The sequence below is a fragment of the Mustela erminea genome, chromosome 3, assembly GCF_009829155.1.
Source record: "Mustela erminea isolate mMusErm1 chromosome 3, mMusErm1.Pri, whole genome shotgun sequence".
Lineage (NCBI taxonomy): Eukaryota > Metazoa > Chordata > Mammalia > Carnivora > Mustelidae > Mustela > Mustela erminea.
The window spans coordinates 114209241-114232863 of NC_045616.1; the positions used below are offsets into that span (position 1 = coordinate 114209241).

Consider the following 23623-nt stretch of genomic DNA (forward strand, 5'->3'; position numbering starts at 1 on the left):
AATTCCAGAATGACAGCTTTGTGAAACGTAATTCAGCAATAGTCTTAGAGGCCAGCTCAGGGACCCACAGAGCACCAGAAATAATCACCAGGCACACTAATCCTTCCAAAAGCAGTTCCCTACCTTCAAGGACACAAAATGTTGCAGGAAATAGGACTTTTGTCATAGACTAAACAAACATTCATGCCTTTGACTATACCTGAGTAACTCTGAAGGTCCAGTGTGTGAGGTCTTGTCATTTTACTGAAGCTCAAATGTAGGCCCAATGCCACGATGTTCAGGTCATTAGCTAGTACGCTCGGCCACTCCCCAGCCTCCACATGTTGGCATGGTGTAACAGTCTCTACCCTACAAGCACAACAACTTGTAATCAAGATATGGCATTCTGCGGGTGGGACAAGGAACAAAAGGATACAGGGGAAGAACCCAGGGGTAGTGCTTGTGATGGAAGGCAAACCTTGTATGCTAAGTAGTCTTCTGGGAAAAAGAAGGGGATCTTAAGAACAGAATTTAACCATAATTCAAATCCCTGATGTGAGGAAAAGGAACTAATCCACAGTGTCCTCCCCATAGAAAAAGCAGCAGATGAGTAGGACTTTGTTGCAGAAATAGTCCCAGTTTCCCAGGTGAACCTTCTGCAGGAGGCTCCAGTGAATGGAAGTCAGAGGGGTACTTAAGACCCAGGTGGAGATACAGAGAAAACACAAGATTCAGTGGAAATGTGATCTGGGAAAAGGTGCAGAGGCTGAAAGGAGAGGACAAGCTGGGGATTCCTGGAAGTCCTGGACATATACAAATCCTTGCAGATATCTAAGATGTAAAAATGAAAATTTAAAGACAAGGTGACGTAGGCTGAAGAGCCAGGTTGAGTGCTTGATACCTGAGGGAATTCTACATGGTGGCACATGATGGGCTCAATTGGTTTAAAGTGATTTTCTTTGCAAAGTGTCTTTTTAAGTTTCATGTTTACAAAGTACTGGATTCACTATTAAGAAATCCTAGCAGAGCCCTCTAAATTAGCCAGGACTTCACACCTACCCAAACAAAAACACTACTGTAGACACAACTGGGACCCTAAACTGCAGGGTGTTGAGGCCATTCTGGGCAATACACAGGGAAGCCTAGATCAATCTCCTGGTCTTGACTAGGTGAAGCCCAGCTTGCACTGCCTCCCACCACATTCTTTGGAAGGTGAAAAAATAGCACATAAACCTTCTAAGCTGACATTTGAATCACTTGCTGGGTCTTGAAATTTTGAGGAAAATGCCTAGTTTCTACTTACCTTGAGATAACAGATAATTGTTAACAAAGGAGACATTTTAAAAACCAGGGACTGATCATAGTGTACAGAAATCTGGAGACTTCTGGATAGTGATGGTTTTTCACACTAAGAACACTCCTTGTAGAATGCCTTTAATACCAATTTACTAGGTTTCTGGTAGAGGGGTAGGTGTTGGTGCTAAGAACATAAAGATGGCCCTTACCTTCTAGGAGCTCAGGGAGGCAGACAGGGAATAGTAGATCATAGTAATTAAATAAAGTGTGTCTTATAGTCTTCAAGGAAATTCTAGAAGGTGATCCAAAATTATTTTGATCCACTGCAATATTGTTGGAGTAAGAACATACACAATATTAAACATTTCTATTCCATCCATTCTATTGTCAAACATTTTCAAAAGGTCTGTATCTATTTTTTTCTCCCAGATTTGCAAGTAGAGAACTGTGGTTGACTTAAAAAAAAAAACAAAACAAAACAACAAAACAACATTCTTTGGCTTAAGAGAATTAAGAAATTCACAATTAATAAAATTAAGAAAATTCACATCTAGTTAGATTCCCTTCCTTTCCTTTCCAGATGCATTAGTTGGCGCACAGTGAGATTTCCGTGTGGTAGTGACGGAGGTCGTGGTGGAGGTGGAGAAGGGAGAGGAAGAAGGGGAAGGCCTGAGAAGCAAAACCTCTGGAGCCTGCAGCAAGGGTAGTGTCTTAGGGCAGGCTGTAGGTAGGCAAACACGTCTATCTCCCTACTCCCTGGAGGGTCAGAGAGGTGCTCAGGGATCTCAGCCCCTGCCTTTGCCAATTTTCAGCCATTATATTTAAAAGTCATAATCTGACAAAGTAGCTCTCAAGATGTGGTCTGAGGACTGCGTCTGGCTCAGTCAGTAGAGCACGTGACTCTTGATCTTGAGGTCAAGAGTTCAAGCCCCACATTGGGTGTAGAGCTGATATTAAGAAAAACAAACAAGTGGGCTGAGGCTTCTCAGAAGTTCCCGAGACCCTTTCAGGTCTCCACAGGGTCAAAGCTTTTTTTGCGACAATACTAAGGGGGCATCTGCTTTTCTGACTGTCCTGCTGTCACGGGTATGGGCAGTGTAGGACCTTCCAGACTCTGGGACATGATACCGTAACAACCTGAGTGCAGAAAGATCTGAGAATCTTGCTATGTTCTATAAGCCCACATGTGAAAAGGATTTGCAAAAATGTAGAATAATGTCATTCCTCTTACTGAAAGTTTTTGTTTTTGGAGGTATTTTTCTAAAAATATTATTTATACTAACAGGAAATTTACTTGTTATTTTTAAAGGAATTACTTAAATATTTAAGAGAATCTATTTTATTTTCTCATCTGGTTGACATCAATGGATGTAATCCACATAAACCAAAAGAGTTTAGACTTTCTTGAGTGTGAAGGGGTCCCCAGGGCGGGGGGCAGGGGGTGGGGAGGAAGAGCTGGGAGCTGCCATCCTGGCACTGCCTGACACACGGAAGGCCTTCACTGCTGAGGCTCTGGCAACTTCTGTGATTTCACATGCACACTCTTTTTGATTATTAGATGCCAGACTTACCACAAAGATAGCAAAGCAAAAGTAACCACGCTCTTTCTCCCTCTCCCTTACCCCTTGTTAACTCCACGAAGAATTTCATTTTCACAGTCCGGACAGGCTCAGGGTATCACAGTTAGGACCGCATGTCGTTCTGCTACTGCGGACACTTGCGAAGGGGCTTTAAGGCACAGATCAAAGAAGCACTGCGTGCTTCACGCTGGGAGGAGGCCACTGCAGCGTTCCTCGCACAATGAGACGGGCACTTCCTTTCTAAGATGAAATCTGCACGTCACTGCCTTTGACATTCAAACCAGAGCAATGGGAAGTTTCTCACCAGCAATCATCTATGACTAGGAAAAAACCTCAACCTACCTTTGAAACCTCGGGGTTCATGTAGCCTAAACAATGATGGTTTGTTCTGGAATTTACATACCACCCTACCTGAAGGAAACTATTTTAGGTTGACACCGTTAAGACTGATTCTTGGGCAAAGACACTCACTTCATAATGATCTGACAAACCTGAAGAGGCCCAAGACAGTCTGTGAGATGGAGTTTCTTCTGCATTCTAGTATGCTGTAGAATGGTCACTTCTTCAAGATCATCTTCGAGGTGGCAACCAAGACTTTGGAGAGATTTGTGGGCTCCAGTAACACTCAGCAACACTGCTCTCGAAGCCAGAGAAGCCTTCTGCTTTAGCTGTCGTTATTGGGACAAAATTCACAAGCCAGCTCAGACTGTCACAGAAAGCATTTATTTACCACAGAGGAAACCAGGAGCTGCCGGAGCCCATGTCTGGCAGCCTGGGCAATGTGAGTAATCAGGGAGAGGGGACAGCAGGCAGGAACTCCAGGAAATCACATCTGGGTAGTCTCCAACCCGCAGGTCTGCTTGGGACGGGAGATTCTCTGGCTGGGCTCGCGTGTTATAGCTCAGGGAAGTCAGCTTTGACAAGCAGGCTTCATCCCAGACAAAGCCGAGAACAGCCAGAACCAAGGGCAACAGCTGCACAGACACCACCTTAAAATGGGAATCAAATCAGGCTTATGACATCAGAAGTGCATTTCACCCTGATTATAAAACAAGAGGGAAAAGGGAGCACTGGGCCCTAGGAGATAGCCTATTTTTGAGATAAAACGCTTTTAAAAGTTAAATACTGGCAGGGCCTTCCCCCTTGCTAAATAGTAAGCAGCACACAATCTCTAAGCCAGCTTTACAGGCTACTGTTAACATTGTTATCTATTATTATTTGGATTTTGAACAAAATTGATGGAGTAGGAACCAGTAGAGGAATCCTGTTTGATCTGGAAATTTTCTGTGGAGAGTCCAAAAGGTCGAAGAACCAAGTTCCCAAGATCTTTTAGTTTACCTGCAATGAAAAAGGGAAAATTCAGATAAATATAGGAAATAAACAGAAGACCCCAACTGATCCTGCCTTATTATCTGATTATAAAATATAAAAAGCATCTCTCTGCAGTTAAAGCAACTGCTGCTTTTAAAACTATGAAACTTTCAGTCCCCTTGGCAATGTCATCACTTCAGTACCGCCCCCCCCCCCCCCCCCCCCCCCCCCGCCGCCATGCCTGTGATCTCAGAGATGATTGTGAGGGAGCCCTGCTGGCTCCCTCTGGGAAAGCACAGCTTCCTGTCCAGACTGGCTAGAGAACCAAGGACACAAACCCTGGGATGAATGATGGCCAAACTGACCACCAAGGAGTTTGTATGCCTCGAGCTGGAGTTTTCAGGACTTTTGAGAGATTTACAGGGACTTATGCGGCAATATTTGAAACTAAGAGTGTTCTGGAAAATGTTGACTGGGATAGAATAATACACAGTTTTGCCCCTGTCTAAACTGTTATAATTTTTCTTGCAGGTCTGTTTCCAATGGAGAGGAGAACGGGGGTCAAAGGGAAAGAAATCCTAATCATCGGAGCTAACCATGTGTATCAACTTTATCCCTCTGAGGCCTCCACCCTGAAGTAAAGCCCAGGTAAAGAACTTCCAGACACATTGCCTTTAAATGTCAAGGCCTTTTCTAATAATTCACGGAAAGAATTTTTGGTCTCAGTCTAAGATTTAGCCCCCAGAAGCTCTCTATATTCTGAGGAAGCTCCCAGAACCCAGGCTGAGCATTCTGCAGGCAGGCTTCCCAACCCTAACCTGAACACAAGTGCCGGGCGTGCCTGTTTACCGAGACTCGCTGGCACAGCCCATCCCTGCATACAGGTGCCGGCCAGGGCACGGTCTCGAGTGGATGGATGCACAGGTAGGGGACACAACAAGCACAAAAAGGAGGGGGCGTCCTCGGGCAAGTGGGAGGGACCCAGAGCGCTGGCATCTGTCCTGGGGTTGAGGAAGGAGGACGGGGAAGGGAGCAAGCAGTTCAAGAAGCCGAATGAAATGTCACCGCTGGCACAAGCCTTGGCTCTTTGGAGTGAGTGACGTGAGACTGAATCTCAAAACGTCTTCACATCACGCTGCCTGGGAGCAATAGCACCCCATTGCCCAAGCCGCTGGGACTGGCAGAGGCCGGGGCGCTCCTGGATGGAGGCCCACCGCAAGGCCATTTTGCGGCGCGGTGACCACGGAGCAGCCACTGTAGAGTATCGACCCTGTGGTGCGACGGGAGCTACAGAGTAAAGCTGGTTCTTGGCTTTTGGGACGCTCTCAGTCTGGCCAGGACACACAGACACAAGGATGGGCGTGCCCCAGGCAGGAGAGCTCAGCGGCCTTGCCGGGGCTGAGAGGAAGGCGTCTCAGGACAGACCACACGCGTCAGTGCTCAGAGGTACCGACCAGGAGGTACCGGGCGCTGGCGTGCCACCGCGTGTCACAGATGGTAAGGGGCCAAGCATTCAAGCTGCAGATGGAGAGGGACACTGAGGGCCTTCAGCAGGTTTTCCCTCTGCCTGACTGGCTGCAGACCCGGTCTGCCACCATGAGCCTGGCCCTTTGAGCCGAACTGATTCTGTGGAGAGGCACTCAGGAAAACGTGCTTCTCCCACTGCAGGCGGCGCGTACTGTCCATGACCGAGCACCGTAGGGGCAGACCAGGAACTCTGACAGGCGACTGTGGGTCCTGTCTCTGCTGGAACTTTCTTAGCACTGCACTGCTGTGAGACTTTTCCTATGGGCTTCCTCTCTCCTCTGCAGGCACCTGACAGTTCTCCGCCCATCCCCGCTGTAAGGACGTCCCCAATCAGTCTCTCATCCTTCTATTCCAGTCATGGTTCTGCTTCTCTGTGGGGTCAACCTACACATGGAGCTATTAGTCGTCTTCCTTCCTTCTCAGCCTTTTTAACATTCCGCAACAGTTTTACTCTATTATCTTGTGACGAGAGCACAGGCAGTTCCGCTTGCTCAAGAACACAAGGGACGCCAAGTGCCTGAGACACCTACTAGAGACACAGAGTGGGAAATTCTCCGCCATCAGAAGACCACAGATTACCAGACCTGAATTTGACCCACAGTCCCAAGTTCACATGTGGGGCATCTTGCTGTGTGTGGTGGAACCAGAAGCAGCTGAGATGCAAAGGGGAAGACAGCCGTGCACGTGGAAGCCGAAGGTTCAGAGGTAAGCGGAGATACAGTGTGCCAGGAGAGCTAGTAAGAGGACTCCTTCCCAGGGGGCAGGGAGGAGGGGAGACCCGGCAGATTCCCGCCTAAGAGTGCGCATCTGAATCACCACCCACGGGCCGACAGGACTGTAGACACTTGAGACCGAGGAACGGACAGTGCAGGCAAACATGGTTTGAATAAATGCATACAGAAGGGCAGGCAAGGGCGAGCAGTGTGTCCAGTGCGCTCAAAGGCAGGTGGAAGGGCATGTCCTGGAGGGATCCCGTGAGTCAGGCCACAGGTCTCTGGTTCTTGTGCCACAGGGAAGGCCGCTGATGGTTTGAGAATTGAGCTCTCAGTTAATAACACTATGGCAAAGGGATGAATGAATCAGAAGAGGAAACCCTGGAGGTGGTTCTCACAGAAAGTTAGTACAACATCACAGGAAAGAAGGCATTTATTCACTGAACAAGTCCTGCTCATAAACAGATACACAGTCACACACTGAGTTTCCCTGATGCTGTTTAGAGTCAGGCTGGACGCTCGAGACTAGTGCAGCCTCCTAGTCCCTAAGACAGGATCATCTGCCAAGTTAGCCTCTCTGCTGTCCTTTGCACTGGCTGCCACATTTGACACCTTCCCTATCTGGGGAGTACTCAATTGGGTTTCTTGCTTTCTACTTGCAGCAGATCTGGCACCATCACTCAGCCAGAACGTGTCGACATGTCCCTGACTTAGAATCTCCTCTTGTTGGCTTAGATTGCAGGCAAAGAGAAGAGTCCAGAACTGCTTGTGCTCAGACAAGAATGTTTAGGACAAGAGATTCTATGCCTCTAAGCATCACTGTATCACAATAACCCAATGGACACATCATGTGTAACTTGTCTTTGGAGATACTCACTGTGGAGTGGTCCATTTACTCTGAGGGGAGCCAGGAATGCCATTTATTTTCACCTCAAGATCCCTGGTGTTTGGGCCCAATGGGATATAGCTGAATCCTGACATGGCATTTCCTCTTATGAGGCAGGCCCTAAGCCACAAAAGCTGTCTCTTGGTTTCCTCTAAGTAAAAGGCTTATCAAGAGACAGCGCAGAATATGGAAGATAAAAATCATAGCCAAATCAAATGCCTAGATGAGCTCTTGGGTGAAAGTGGAGGCTGAAATAAGCCTGACAGAACTGTCAAAGAAGCGGGAATGGTTCTCCTGAGAGGAGGTGAAGGAGTGACAACAAGGAAATGAGGCAGAAAGTGGTGAAAATATACACACTGATACTCCCTGAGGGAATGTATGGCTTCAGTAATTTTAAGAGTCAGTGACAATGTCAAGACTTTCCTGTGACCTTGGGTAAGGGAGTTGGTTCTAGAACCCTGTACCTCTACCCACTTGGTAAATGGTGACACCCGCAGTGAGCTGACTCATTTCTCCAGTGACAGCTTGTCCTAATAAACACCAGAAATGGAATGTGGAAAGGAATGGCTGGCCACAGAAAGCTGTCTGCGATCTCAAGTCTAGTGCAGTGTGAAATATCTGCTTTTCCTTTTTTCTCTGCTGCAGCTACAGCACAAGAGGGGAAGGCAAAATTCATGACACACTGCTTCTGCTCAGGAGGAACTGCTCAGAGCAGAGAGGCTGACCACTCCTGGCCGCATCTCCACAAAGCACCTCCATCACTCCCTTTGAGGTCCTCTCCTGGGCTGCCTGGACTCTGTCCCCACACAGCAGTCACATGCCCACACAGTGCTGGATAAACTCCAGGTGGCCCAGAAACACGGAGAGGGGTTATCAGAACTCTGAGTGCTACGCCCCACTCTACCCCCCCCGCCCCCCCCCCCCCCCCCCCCCCCCCCCGCCATCTCTGATTCAGCAGGATGGGGATGGAATCTGAACAATGTGCATTTTGAACGAGTTCTCACGGGAAGCTGGGCTGAGCAATGCACTCTGCGATCCAGTCCCTCCCAAATAACTTGCTTTTGTATCTGGCCAGTGGAATCAGGGTGAGAAGCCTGGTACTGAAAACTAACTGTGGACACCTGTCTCTATGACTGGTGGGACAGGCTGCCTGGGCGGAGTGTCCCTCTTACATGATGTGAAAATAGCCCACGTTACTTTTTGGAGAAAGCAAACTTTATCTTCCACCTCGCAGTTCAATACAAGGAGATGACAGGAGATTAAGAAAGAACCGCAAACATACATGTACAGATTTTTAGCAATTCTACTTGTTTGAGATATCATGGCCAGGCCAGGATATAGGACAAAACAATTTACAAATGATGATGACAAAAGCCTTCATCCCATTCTTTTCTGTTTGCAACTGAAGCTTATCCAGAGATCTATGTCAGCATCATCATCTGGCCTCCCAAGTACACAGCTCTGGCCCTCATCTTGCTGCCAAGATGAGGCTCAGCTCATCACCCAGTGTGTACAGAGCTGAACCCCAGGAAGGCACTGGTCTGTCTCCCCTACAAGGTTAAGCAGCCAGGCTTCTCGAGATGCTCCTACATGCAGAGCAGACACTGAACCTCAGCCCTCGGTGTGCGCCAGCTGAGCTGAGGAGCTTCAGGGATTCTGAAAAGGTCTCATCAGTTCTACCTTTGAAATTGTTTTTACCATTTACCTAGGTGGACAAAAAATTTAAGGTTGTAAAGTGAAAACTCAGAAATAAATTAGATACAGATACTCAGGAGGCTGTGCCTACCATCCAAATCTCATTTCAAATGATTACGTTCCTCAAACTTGCCTGGTTATTCTGATTATAATAAATGCTATACATTTGAACTGATACAAATAAAATACCACTCTTTGTTTTCTACTTTGTGGTTTCATATAAGTTTTTTTCCTTGCTTTTATTTTACTAGCCGTTCTAATTTGGTGTAATCGCTAAGATCTTTAAAAAAGAAGTTCTCTAGGGCACTTGGGTGGCTCAGTCAGTTAAGCGTCTGCCTTCAGCTCGGGCTGTGGTCCGAGGGTCCTGGGATCACGTCCTACGTCAGACTCCTCAGTGGGGAGCCTGCTTCCCCCTCTCCTTCCTTCCTGCTCCTGCTCTCTCTCGCTATTTCTGTCTCTCTCTCCAATAAATAAATGAAATCTTAAAAAGTAAAGAGAAGTTTTCCTATTTAAAAAAAAAAAGTGAAAATCACTAGATTTGAGCAAAGCCAAATAAATAGGGCACTGATTACTAACCAGTACTACCAGTCCCTTAAAAAAGCTTCGAGCTTCCCAGGGTGCTCTGGCCAGCACCACTGATCATACCCTAGGTCCTTTTAAAACTTACATTTCCTACCGCATCACAGCCACAAGGGTAATCTTCCAAGAGAAAAGGACAAAAGGAAACATAACAGTTGCTGACCACTTTCCTCAAATCTGAAGCCAAATCTGAAGCTGTTCCCTATGACTACAAAGGGCTGTAGCACTAGGACTGACCGCCACTCTGGGTCTCCGTGCCTGTCCTAATGATATTTCTAAATGATAGGCTAGAAACGGAGGAGTGATATGTTTAAGTATGTTTTGCCCCCTTCTTTATTCCAATTGGGATTTTTTTTTTTCCCATGGAGGCAGCTACATGGCTCTTCTAACAAAAAAGAAGTCAAGTTACTTGACTTGAAAAAGCAAGTCAAAGATTATTGAACAAACCTAAATAAAAGCTCACCTTGCTAAATAATTACCTAACTTCGTAAATGCCAATAACAAGCAGTGTTGAACAGTTTTTCAAATCTTTAACTGCCAATTTTTCAGCAGAGGCCAGTGTTTCCAGAGAAACCAGCACTAAAAATCGTGTAGTCCACTGCAAAGCTTGCTCGGAATGTCTAAGGGATGACATTATCTTGCAGAGTGAGTAGCCTCCAAGGATCTCACAGCACATGAAGCACAGTTATGTCCTCTGTAACAGGGAGGGGAGAACTTTAGGAAGCTTTTGTGGGGCTGAGGTTCCATATAGAGAGCCGTTTCTCCCTCCTTTTCAGGCTCTCCGATGGTGGGGAACGCCTAGAAGCAATATCTTGTTCATGATCATTATACTTAGGAAGAAGATGAAGGAATTCAGCCATTCACAATATTTCTGTGTAACAACAAACTGACATCATATTTACCACACAATGTAAACTGCTTACGTCTGATCAGAGGAGAATTCCTTACAGAAGCAACTGAGAATGGATTCGACTTGAATATTTCAAACGAAGAGGACAATATAAGTAAAACCCAAAGCTGAGTAGACAGAAACTTCAGCTCCTGAGAATTTAGAGTGACTGAGCCAGCCAGGCAAGGAAAAATGAAGTTTTGATTCCATCTGGAATTGACAACGGCTGCAAGATTCAGTTTACATCCATCCCTTTAGGGTTTCATACTGGCTCAAAAAAATGGACCCATAGAACAACACCTGAGTCTTCTCCAAGTCCACCACAGCCACCCCGACATCATCTCTCTCAGCATGAAACACAGCTAAGTACACATACTATATTATTTCTAGAACAAAGAGTCATTGTTAGAATAGGTGGAAAATGCTCTTCTCCCTCTTCTTTGAGAAAGAGCACCTCCAAAATAATGTTTCTGCTCTAACATGGTGTCAAATTTAAATATGTAATTAGGGAGTGTCTTTTGGAAAAACTGGGGTGGGCTCCAGAAGTCTCCCCAACTCTAAAAACAGTTCTCAGCAAGGGCCACAGGGTTGTGGACTGTCTATGTTTAACGGCTTCTCAATCAGCTCTGCTAGCAGAGTGATCCTTTGGAAAATATGTTCTCTTTCTCTGGATATAACGCCTAAAGGCCATAAGTAGCCAACCTCAATTTAAGATTTTTCCTTTAGGACCATGTGATTGCAATATATTAAATTCAATTCACATGGTAATTTTAGAAAATACTCGTAAGGAAGAACACAAAACAGATCTTGAGCAGGGATATCTCAGACAGGGTATGAGCAGAGTATGTTGGGTAGGTCTCTGTCCAAGAACTTTTACTCCCCTTGGTCAAGCAGACTATTCATGGAAGGGCTTCTCTGATTCCAATTATAAAATGCTTTGTCAGATACGAGAACTAACCCATGAGTTCATCTGCCCTGCACTCCACTCACAGTCTTCCGTCCCCTCACTATTTACTCCTAATTGCTGCCCTCTCCAAACACTAAAGGAACTCTCAGTGCCATTTTCAAAACAAACATTCCGTAGGTTCTGACATGATTTTGACTTGCAGTTTCTGTATTCTAATGAAATTAAGAACTTAAGTTGTTTACTCAGTGAAGAAACCCAACTGTTTTCATGAAACTCATGATCTGAAATAGAGGTTAGTGGGATCCCAGGTTGAATCACGTTTGTATTCTTGAATGTAGGAAAATTACTCAAGAAAAACAAAATAGAAGTTTTGTTTTTCAAAAGCTGGCATCCTCTCTAAGCCACTCTAACCCTTATGATGGACCCCAAAGCTACTTCTTCTTTGCAGAGAAAGAGGGAAGCAGGCTCCCCACTGAGCAGAGAGCCTGAGGCGGGGCTCGATCCTAGGACGCTGAGATCATAACCTCAGGCCGAAGGCCGAAGGCAGAGGCTTAACCCACTGAGCCACCCAGGTGCCCCTCCCAAAGCTAACTGTTGTATTCTCCTCCAGCAAATACCAAATCCTGCTGTTCCTCACCCCGCCTCCTAGCTACTAGAATCATGGGAAAGGGAAGCCAACTTACCTAACATCTCTGCCTTTAGCCTTTCATTACGTTCTTCAATCTGTTTAGGTAATCTCTGAGGGGAAAAGAGGAGAAACAAGGATTGATGAAAAATCTTTTGGCTTTATTTTGAATTTGATAAACAAGCTTAATGTGAGAGATCAGATGATGTACATATGTAAGATCCTATTAAATACAGAAAAAAATAGTATTTGTGGGTGAGCTACACAAACACAGGAGTTTTGTTTGGGTCACTGTTATATTCCCAGTTCTTGGCACACTGGCCCAGGGAGGACCTCAATAAAAATCTGGTAAATATACAGACAAAAAAATTTCTGAAAGAATGCATTCCAGATGTTTATAGTAGTATATTTAGGTGGTAGGACTACGGATTACATATTTTAAATTTTTTGGCTGACTTGTATTCTTTAACTTGAAGTCCTTTCTTAGTATAATCTAATTTGTTAAGAGGTGGTCAGATCAATATTGGATATCTCTAAATGAATCGCCTACCTAGGATTTTTCAGTCTTGACACTACTGACATTCTGGACTAGGTCATTCTTTACTGTGCAGTAGTAGGAGGTTTACAGCATCCCTGGGCCACTAGATGCCCAGAGTACCACTCCAGTCACTGCCGATGTCCCTGGAAACTAAATCATCCCACTTGAAAACCAATGATCTAAATTAGAGTCTTATATAGCTGCTTTTAGCTCTGTAATTGGCCATAAGTACTCTGCAATTTTAGTTTTAACAACCCAGTTATAATGATTCAAAATAAGATAAATTCTTCATGCACATAACAACCAATATAAAAGGCTCCCTCTTACAGAAGGTTTAAAACCAATGTTAACAAGAATAAAGGCTACCAAGAGTTTGGCTAAGATTTTAAGAACTATTCCTTTTTCTCATTCAAATTAAAGTCAATCCTACCACCATTCAGAGATACTAAAAGTCAGGTAAAGGATTAAAGCCGGTTTCAAACTGCTTATGTCTTTTAATGATCCAAATCAGTCTGTCTACCATTATTCCACTTCTCGATAAATAAAAGATCAGTTATTATTGAAGGAATTCATCTCAAATGTAAAAACAAAGCAAAACAAAACCCAAATCACCTAGGACAGATCAGTCAACATTCCTCAAGTCTGAAATGAGTGGGAAATCTTGCGTTGCAGGGGCTCAAACACTCTCAGCAGTCAGACAGGAAATGTAAATAAGGAAAGGAATCCTCCTTTGGGCAGGCAATAGAGAGTGGTGTGGTCAGTGATGAAGTGAAGAGTTCTAGCTGAATGCCAATATACAGCAGTTCAAGAAGGACCCAGGATGTCCACATCTCACAATTTTTAAGAGCGGTCTGACTTAGATTTTTATCTAGTAAAGTCTTCCCATTTTTAAATGTTGGTTTTAATTAAAAAACAAAAACAAAAACAAAAACACAACAGGGGTGCCTGGGTGGCTCAGTGGATTAAGCCTCTGCTTTCAGTTCCTGCTCCTCCTCCCCTCCTCATCCTCCCTGTGCTCAAAGGAAAGACCATGTGAGGACCCAGCTACCATCTATAAGCCAGGAAGAGAAGCATCACCCAACAGCAAACCCTGCTGGAACCTTAATGATCCCTTCCAGCCTCTGGAACTGAGACAATTGCTTTCTGTTCTTTAAGCCATGTAGTCCGTGCTATTTTGTTATGACAGACCAAGCAGACTAAGACAGGCTTGGACACAGGAGCATGCCTCCCAGGTTTGGGGAAAAGCAAGCAGGTCAGTGGGGCTCTAAGAGAGTGAGAGAGAGTAAAGTGGTGGAAGTGAGGTCAGAAAGAAAGCAGGGGTCAGACTACGTGGGGCTTGGAGGGCTCATTCATCATTCCTCAATTTGTAGTAAACTGTTATAATCCACATGTGGTGCTGGGGATATAACAGGGAACAAAATCCTCAGGTACTAACAAATAATCACATAAATAAATGTGAATAAGGTACACCAATAAATAAGCTATTTAAAGAAAAATTATAGGGCCCCTTGAAGGTTTAGAACAAGGTCACCCAAACCCAGGGACCAGGGAGGCATCAGAAATATCTCCCTGAGGACAAGACCTCTCCACTAAGATCTGGGGGTCAACAGGATTTAATCAGGAAGGCAGGGATGAAGAGGTAAAGGAGGGAAGAGGATTTAAAAAAAAAAAAAAAAAAAAAGCCTCTGCCTTCGACTCAGGTCCCGATCCCAGTGTCCTGGGATGGAGCCTCGCATAGGGCTCTCTGCTCAGCAGGGAGCTTGCTTCCCCCTCTCTCTCTGCCTGCCTCTCTGCCTACTTGTGATCTCTGTCAAATGAATGAATAAAATCTTAAAAAACAAAACAAAACAAAAAAACCCCAAACATAACAAAAGTCTGGCTTAAATAAAACAGGTTTGTGGCTTCCTTTCCCCCATGCTGGAGGCCCGTGATCTCTGCTGTGCACAGGCGTTTATGATGGACCTCTCCATCCTAATGGCTCTCTGAAAAGTCTGGCATGAAGAAACCTATTTCATGAAGCCCGTGTTTCCCAAACTTATTTGAATACCCACTATTTGGGGGGCAATAATGCTTATACATCCGATTCTGTAGCATGTCTTTTAGAAATTATGTTGCTGTGCATGTTAGAGATTAAGAGCACTGCTAAACTAGAGGCACAGATCTGGAGAGTTAAAAAAAATTTTTTTTTTTAAAAGACTTTATTTATTTGAGAGAGAGTACGAGTGGGAGGGGCAGAGACAGAGGGAGAAAGAATCTTAAGCAGACTCCCTGTGGAGCCCAGCATGGGGCCTCATCTCAAGACCCTGAGATCATGATCCCAGCTGACACCAAGAGTCTGACGCTCAGCCGACTGCAGCATCCAAGCACCCCTGCAGTTACTTTGAAGGGGGAGAAAATCAGTAACATTTAGCTAATTCACAAGTGACATAAAAATATTATGATGTTTATTAGAACCAAGAGGATCTGTAGTGTCATGGACAAAAGTAATTTTAATAAAGATAAGAAGGCTAATCTGGAATAAATTTAATTGGAAGTATGCTGGCCATATGATAGTAAATAGAAACTTGGTGACTGAAAAGGATGGGCAGAAAACCAGAAGTTTATTACCTCTAATATTCAGACTCATTTTGGACTAAAATTGTACAAGATTTCTGTAGCCCAACAATGAAACTGAGTTCTTGTTAACCCTATGGATTAAAGGCTTACACAGTTAATACTTAAAGAATGGAGATTAAATGGTACATGGTCACAGAGGGTCTGTGACCACCACTTCAAAGTTAGGTCTCCCATATATTTGGTACGCCCTTAAAAATATATAAAGGGAAGGTAGTTTGGTCCCAGGGGATTATTTAAGATTCAATGAGTAGCAACACAGGGAACAGAACAAAAAATATTTTTTAAAAATCAGGTTTACCATGCAAGCTTCTCTTGCTTGATGTATGGATGGATCTTTTTCTAATATGGATTTATAGTCCTCCAGGGCTTCATCTAGCTTGTCCGTTTTCTCATACAACTCCGCTCTCCTCAATATTGCCCTGATATAGCCGGGGTTTAACTGAATTGCTGTAAAAAGAGAAGAAATCATTGTTACCATGAAGAAAAAGGGCCTATGTGCCCAGCGATATTGTGTTTCTTTATTAACCATCCTCTAGGGTCTAAAAGGAAAAGTCATTTGTCAAAGGCCACACCTGGCACTGGCACACTTTCTCTGTAAAGAGCAAGACAATACATAATTTCCATTTTGCAGGACAGACCATCTCTGTCACAACTACTCAAACCTGCTACCACAGACCATACAGAAGTAAATAAAGATGGCTGTGCTACAAGAAACCTTAGCTTATGGATACTGAACTTTGAATTTCGTGTAATCCTCCTATGTCACAAAATATTTTGATTTCCAACCATTTAAAAATGTAAAACCATTTTCAGCTCGGGGCCTGTCCATAAGCAGGTGGCAGGCTGGATCCGGCTTGCTGGCTGTAGTTTATGAAACCCAGGTCTACACCTGAAGTCCTGTTTTCACATACCTGCCCTTTGTCTAGTTCAGAATAGGCGAGAACACAGAACCCACGTTCACAGTGGAAAAGTGAGAGAGAATTCTAAAGTACAAATTAAAGAATGGAAGGCAAAGAGTTTGGTGGCAGACTCTGCTATCATTCTCTCTTTTCTAGGCCTGAACAACCGAGGTTATGCCTTGACTACCAAGGTTATATTTTTGGCTAAACCCTCACTGTTCCTTCAGACTTCTGTTCCAACACCTTTAGGTCACTGATGCTTAATATCCTTTCCTTTATCCAGCAGTGCCTGCCCTTCTAAAAATCCTATGCCCACGTTTTGGATCAACTATACTGCATTTCTCCTACTCTTTTGAGTTATTTCTTTTTCTGTTAGAAAGCAAGGTCATGCCTCCATAACTTTTTTCCTTCAAATAATATACTCAGTTTTTATTCATCCATGTTTTCAGTAATGATTTCTTTAGAACCTCATATCTGTATCTCATGCAGTGTATCTCTGGAGTAGAGTGGTAAACAAGACAGAGTTCTCCTTCCACAAAGCTTTAAGCTACTCTAGTCGGCAAGAGGAGACAGCATACAGGTATGTAATTTCAGAGAGTCACAGTGCTACAGAGAAAAATGAAACAAGGTAGTAAATGCAAGTGAAAGGGGAAATAAGGTAACTTCAGACAGTGGTGAAAGTCTATGAAAAGGCAGTATCTGAAGGAGACCAGCCATTTAAAAGGAGAAATATACCAGGAAGAGGGACCAACAAGAGTAAAGGCTCCAAAACAGTAACAACCTTGGCATGTTAGTGATGCAAGCAAAGACCAGATCATGGAGGCTTTGTTGGCCAGGAAGGAAGTTACACTTTTTCCTAAGTGTGATGAGAAGCCACTGGAATGGTTTCAAGCAGACTAGAGATATTATCTGATTTACAGTTTTAAAGGACTTCTCCCCCTGGCTGCAGTGTGGAGGACAAGAATGAAAGCAGTGAGAAAGCTGGCAGCCTACTCAAGTAGTCCAGATGACAGAGAATGCTGGCTAAGCTGGTCATTGTGGAGAGGGAGAGAAAAAGCCAGATTAAGTATATGTCTTTGAATTAGACCCAGCAGGACTTACAATTAATTTAACTATGTGGAATGAAAAAAAGAGAATAAGCAAGTGAATGGGTGGTAATGCCATTTATAAGAATGAAAAAAGCCTAACTGCAAGTTGTTTATGGGTATGTGGGTGAGTGGACTGGGGAGGTTCCAGTCTTTTCTGGATACCTTAAATCTATAATGCTTACCAGACACCCAAGAATCTTGAGATGTCGAGTTTGCATGGAACAGAATTAGTTCCAGCCAACATATAATAGGTAAAAAGAACTATTCAAAGCTAGATTCAAAGGTACTAGCAGTTTCATTCAGATATCAAGAAATACCAAGTATAAAGAAAGAAAGCCAACAGAGAAGGTGATTAATTAAAGAAAAAAAAAGGATAGGAATTCATGCCAAGCATAAGTAGGACTAGATAAACATACAAAGTACCTACTAACTCTTCAATTCTCTCAGAAAGTATTATCCAAAAGATGGAAGACTGAAAAAAAAATTCTAAAAACTAGTAATTTCCTAGAAACTCAAGAGTAAGATATAAGGAAAGGTGATTATGTGTGTTCTCCAAACCAAGCTGGTCAGAAAGGAAAGACAATGGTCTGGGCTATCAGGAAAACTCTGGATAAAAACCCAAACCAACCAACCAACCAAAACCCAAAGACATTCTACAGCTGGGAGCATCTCTATAAGTTAGTGGGATGAAAAGACCGTAATAGAATTCAGGTATCAGAGAGCAAAGTCTCAGTTCACTGTGTGGAACCTGAAAAGGTAATTCAAATGATGGCAAGTGGGTCTGGAAGCATTACTGCATGTGAGGGGAGTACCAATTCCGTAATAGAAGCTGCCCCTCACCGCAGCTGCCCCCCTCTCTATGAACACACAGATACAGATGCCCTAGTAGCACCTAAGATCCTCAATTTCAATCCCCAAAGACAGTAATTTAGACACTAACAGGAAGTGAACTCTGTTCCACAGGCTTCTGTTGCCAAGGCAGCTTTGAATTTTTCTTCACATACTTACTAATATAGGATACATTGACAGAACTATCCATTCACATGCGTGTTTATGCTAAGATGACTACTACATAGCACCTCTAAGAAGGCTTAACTATAAAAGCTTCTTTAAAGGTCCCAGAGCGAGGGTATACACCTACGCAGTTGGCCCTTGGACAACGAGGGGCGCTGACCCCAACCCTCGCACAGCCAAAAATCCATATACCTTTTGACTACTTCAAAACTTAACTACTAATATAGCCGACTGTTGACCTCAAGCCCTAACAGCAATAAAAAGTTGATTAATATGTACTATGTATGTTCTATGTATTATATACTGTACTCTTACAGTAATGGAAACTAGAGAAAAGAAAATCGTAAGAGAAAATACATTTTGGGTTCTTTACTGTATTTATTGGGGAAAAAAAAAGCCATGTATAAGTAGATCCATGCAGTTTAAGGGTCAACTACACACACCTGACTATTTGTCCAGCTGAGGTAATGCTCTTTTATATAACATGTAACAAGACTAAAAAGTTGTACCTTTGTTGCAGTCACTGATGGCCATCTCTTTCTTGTCCTAAAAGGAAATATAACATTAATATGTGACACTCTAGTTCAATCTTAATGGCTCAAAGGCTCAATGACATAAGCTGACCATTAATAACTGCTTATGGAGATGCACAATGCTCTTTAAAGAAATCACATGGAAACATGCATGTTATTTACAGTAAGCTTAAATTCAAAATACAGTGACAGCTCTGATGTGCAAGTCTCTTAGCAACAAATTATTCAAGTTGTTTCTTCCTAACATCTTTAAAGACTGTTGGAATTGACCTATTATATTGTAAGGTACTTCACATTAGAATGCTGATACTGAGAGAAAGTTATGATCAGTGACTATGAGTAACTGTTGATAACTCTCCTCTTTGGCTAAGCTGTTATGTTATCACACCCAGGGTGGTATCTTCCAGAAAGTATACAGATGGTTCATTATAGACACACAGTGTGGCTTGTCATTAGTCTTGGTTACAAATCTTTTTTTTTTTTTTTTAAAGATTTTATTTATTAATTTGAGAGAGAAAGAGAGAAGTAGGGGCAGGAGCACAGGGAGAGGAAGATAATCTCCAGCAGACTCTGACGTTCAGCTTAGAGCCCATGGCAGGGCTCCATCCCTGGACTCAGAGATTATGACCTGAGCTGAAATCAAGAGATAGATGCTTAACTGACTGAGCCACCCAGGCAGCCCTTGGTTATAAATCTTAATTTAGCCACTGGTGAAACAAAAATACAAAACATTTCACAAAATAAGATATCTAATTTACCTCACTGAATCTAGAAGCAAGGCACAGTGAGAACAATGATGGACATCTAAAGAACTAGATTGTAATTCCAGTTCTGACATTGACCTGCTATTTAGCCCCTCAAGCTCTAAAGTGTCTATTTTCCCCAAATTAGAAGTTTTCTACGGTATTACAGAAATGTTAATTCAAATAAATGTTCAATAGGGGAGCCTGGGGCTCAGTGGGTTGAGCATCCAACTCTTGACTTTGGTTCAGGTCATGATCTCAGGGTCATGAGGTTGAGTCCTGCATTGGGCTTTATACTCAGCAGGAAATCTGCTTGAGATTCTCTTTCCCTCTGCCCCATCCCCTCTCAAAAGTGTGCACACACACTAATAAATAAATCTTAAAAAAAAAAAAAAGAAATAAATGTTCAACACTCCCATAATGGCTACTATTGAAAATACTAAATATTTTGCACAATACTTTAGATCAATGTCTATCAAACTGAGTTTCAGACTTCAATCAAAATTCCAGGATGGGGAGTGACTACCTAATGGGTAGAGGGTCTCTTTCTGGGGCCATGGAAAAGTTCTGGAACTAGACAGTGGTAAATGGCTGAATACTGTGAACATACGTAATGGTACTGAAACATACAGTTTAAAATGGTTAAAATGGTGAATTTTAGGTCATTACAAATAAAAAATCTTTTTTATTTGTATAAAATAAATTTTATTTTACCCATAACAAATAAAAAAGGTTCCAGAGTCATCTGCGAGGCACTAAATATAGTTTATCTCTTCTAACGTTCATCATTAAAAATTTACATATTACAAGCTCTATGAAGTCCTATGGTAAAGAAATCTGTATAACTTTGGGTAAGTCAGTATTTTCTCAATTTACCGTACTCCTATAAATCTAGGACACACAATTTCACAATTTAAAGTGTTTAGAACAGGAGTAAATCTTTACAACTTATGTGTACACTTGTGGTGGTATTCTCTGGGCCCTTAAGAGACCACTAAGTTGCAGTGCAGCTTATCAATAAATCAGCTTCTGCAGATCAAGTAATTATGGTATTTTACCACAGAATCCTTTGCAGTCACAGTCACCCTCAGGTGTTATTTGTGGCTAAGAGTGGTAGTCTCCAAAGGGCCATGTATAAAAAAAATCAGAACCTATTTTCCACCCTTTCATAACTTATATAAGATACACATACCATAATGTACACAAAACTTTGGGCCTACACTTTTAGGGCTTTGTCTGCTCTTGTGTAGCCTGGCTTGGAGCTGAAACTCTACCTTAACTCCAGTTTGCCTTTTCTTCCCAGATGTGAAATGTAAAGCTTGGTCAGGGTCACTCAGTCAGGGATGCTGAGCCTGCAAATGTGCCTTCAGAAATTCTTCTTAAAGCAGTTAACCCACCACTTCTTGAAAGCCTCAGAATATGCTCCTTAAATCACTTTAGTGCATTAATCCTGGAAGTACTCACGTCTCTAATTATAGAATCTTCTTAAAATATTAAGAGTACAATTTCAAAGAATAAAACAAAACATGTACCAACAAACCTACCCTTCATATAGGAAATAGGAAATAGTCATAAAACAACTTCTTCTGAGTTCTCCTCAGATGTGACAGACAAAAGACCAGCAAGACCATACACATTTCCTAACTTAAGAACTGGTCGATTATGCTAGCTCAACCTAAGCAGTATCAATAACTTAGCAACCATGGAAACAAAAAATCCCAAATCTCAGGAGCCAAATGGCCTTTTCCTGAAATCGAAGACATTCCTGATCTTATTTCATAATTAGTTTCCAGTCTGAGAATGTGACAAGGTTTCTCTAAGAAGCAAAAGCAAAAAAGATTTTTTCCAGCTAAGTGTGAATTCCGATCAGTGGTAGAATATATTAATGAATATTGTTCTATGTAAACTTAAAACAAGTATTTTATTTTATTTTTTAAAAGACAGCACTTATTTGACAGAGAGAGCAAGTGTGGAAGGGGGGAATGGCAGAGGGAGAGGGAGAAGCAGGCTCCCCACTGAGTGGGCATTGAACTCAGGTTCCTGGGTTCATGTCTTGAGCCGAAGGCAGATGCTTAACCCCAACTGAGCCACCCAAGCGCCCCTGTATTATTTCTTCTAACAAAAATGTCTGTTTGTATACTCTAATTATTTCTTCTCCCATTCGATATGAATCACTCTAAAAATACTTCACCTTAGAAACTGAATTCAATAATAAAACATACAAAAAGAACCAAAAAACAAAACACAAACCCTTTCCTGATGTGCAGTCATTCAAGTATTCCCTATCCCACCCCTTTTTAAAAAAAACCCTGGTCATCAAAAATGACTTTGGTAGAGGCTCTAGAGAATTTCAGGCAACAAGAGAAAGTGACATAATAAATACCTGATACAAACAATAAAAAAAAACAAAAACAATTTAACCCAATCGTGACCTTGCTTTGTGGTTGCTTAAAGGTATGCTAAGTAATCTCTTCTTTGTGCTTTGGATATAAATAGCCATATTTAAACAAATGGTTTCCCCCCTACCCGCTGCCAAAATTTCACATCATTTCAATCCACTTAAATTGACATGTTGACTAAATAGGACTAGCAGACAAATCAGCAACAAATCTAACTTTTATTTTATTTTTTAAAAAATATTTTATCTATTTGAGAGAGAGAGAGTGCCTACAGGAGCACAGGAAGGAGGGAGGGTGGGCGCAGCAGAGGGGAAGCAGACTCCCAAATGAGCTGGGAGCCAATGTGGTGCTCAATCCCAGTAAATAAGGACAGGGTTAAGGTATAGGCAGGGAGAAGTAGGGGCCCTTGGCTGGGCTCTGACACTATTCTTGGCAGGCAGAAGTGCTAAACCAGAGTGAACAAGATATAAGGAAATAGACTATTTGGCCTCAGGTGTTAGGGAGTACTTTTCTTCGGGGGCTACACTATCATAGAAAATGGCCAAACCTCGGGGGGCCTGGGTGGCTCAGTGGGTTAAGCCGCTGCCTTTGGCTCAGGTCATGATCTCAGGGTCCGGGGATCGAGTCCCGCATTGGGCTCTCTGCTCAGCGGGGAGCCTGCTTCCTCCTCTCTCTCTCTGCCTGCCTCTCTGCCTACTTGTAATCTCTCTCTGTCAAATAAATAAATAAAATCTTTAAAAAAAAAAAAAAAAAAAAGAAAATGGCCAAACCTCAAGGAATTAAGTCATTAAGGCTGTTATCAGTAGTCCATGCTCAAATCAAGGCGTCACGAGAAGCTCAAGGCTACAAGCTTCCCAGTCAGTTCTCAATAAAAGACTACCACTAAAAGCCCTCAGTGAGGCCCTATCAAGACCTCTCTACTTCTAGAGAGCTTCTTTGCTTTCTGCTCTCACGTTCACTTAATGAATCCACTTCGCCCTTCTGTGTCCGCGGGATTTGTTCTTTGACTCCGGGAGACAAGAACCCTGTGATCCTGTGACAACAGGACCCTGAGATCATGACCGGAGCCCAAGGTAGACACTTAAACCAGCTGAGCCATCTAGGTTGCTAACTTTTAGTACCAATGTTGTACAAAACCAGTACACCTGAACATCTGCCTTCATTAGCTCGGTTCTCAATCCTTTAGAAATATAAAATGCTCTTGAACTTTCCCTGACACCTATTTTACATTTAGGGGCACCTCTCATCCCAACTGTTGGACATTTCTCCCTGTGTCCACACTTTTGGCAGAGAATCAGAATCCTAGCAATAAGCATTTCAAGTCCAGAGTTTTGTTTATTTATTTATTTAATTTTTGGGAGAAGATTTTGTTTATTTATTTATTTGACAGAGAAAGACCCAGGGAGAGAGGGATCATAGGTGGGGGAGTGGGAGAGGGAGGTTTCCAGCTGAGCAGGGAGCCCGATTCAGGGATAGACCCCAGGACTCCAGGACTCCAGGATCATGACCCAAGCTGAAGGCAGACACAATGACTGAGCCACCCAGGCACCCCCAAGTCCAGAGTTTTCATTGGTGTTTCCTTCTCCCTTTGAGTCTTTATTGAGAATTCCAGAGACCTAAATTAAGCAGCTGTAGCTCTTCTAGGACATGCACTACTTGGCTTTTTGCTTCATTAACCTGCCCTAGTTTGGTGGAGACTTTGTCAGCCCTTCGCCATGAAGGCGTTCAATCAGCCACTCTCATAAGGAATGTTAGCAATAATCTGACTCAGGTTTTTTCAAAATACTTTCCTATCTTCTCTATGCC

General features: G+C 43.0%; 1 protein-coding gene across 4 annotated transcripts in view; it reads right to left on the reverse strand.

Annotated features, from left to right (window-relative positions):
• Positions 1-3559: 3559 nt before the first annotated feature.
• Positions 3560-23623, reverse strand: part of TTC1 (tetratricopeptide repeat domain 1) — a 44967-nt gene continuing 24903 nt past the window's right edge. For 3 of the 4 annotated variants that reach the window (XM_032337150.1, XM_032337149.1, XM_032337151.1), the window contains exons 5-8: positions 18652-18688; positions 15440-15588; positions 12046-12100; positions 4060-4193 (exon numbers count right to left, since the gene is read on the reverse strand). In XM_032337150.1, coding sequence (XP_032193041.1) covers positions 4060-4193; positions 12046-12100; positions 15440-15588; positions 18652-18688 — 375 coding nt within the window. Of the gene's footprint in view, positions 4194-12045; positions 12101-15439; positions 15589-18651; positions 18689-23623 lie in introns of all 4 variants that reach the window. The other variant, XM_032337148.1, reaches the window with a different exon arrangement.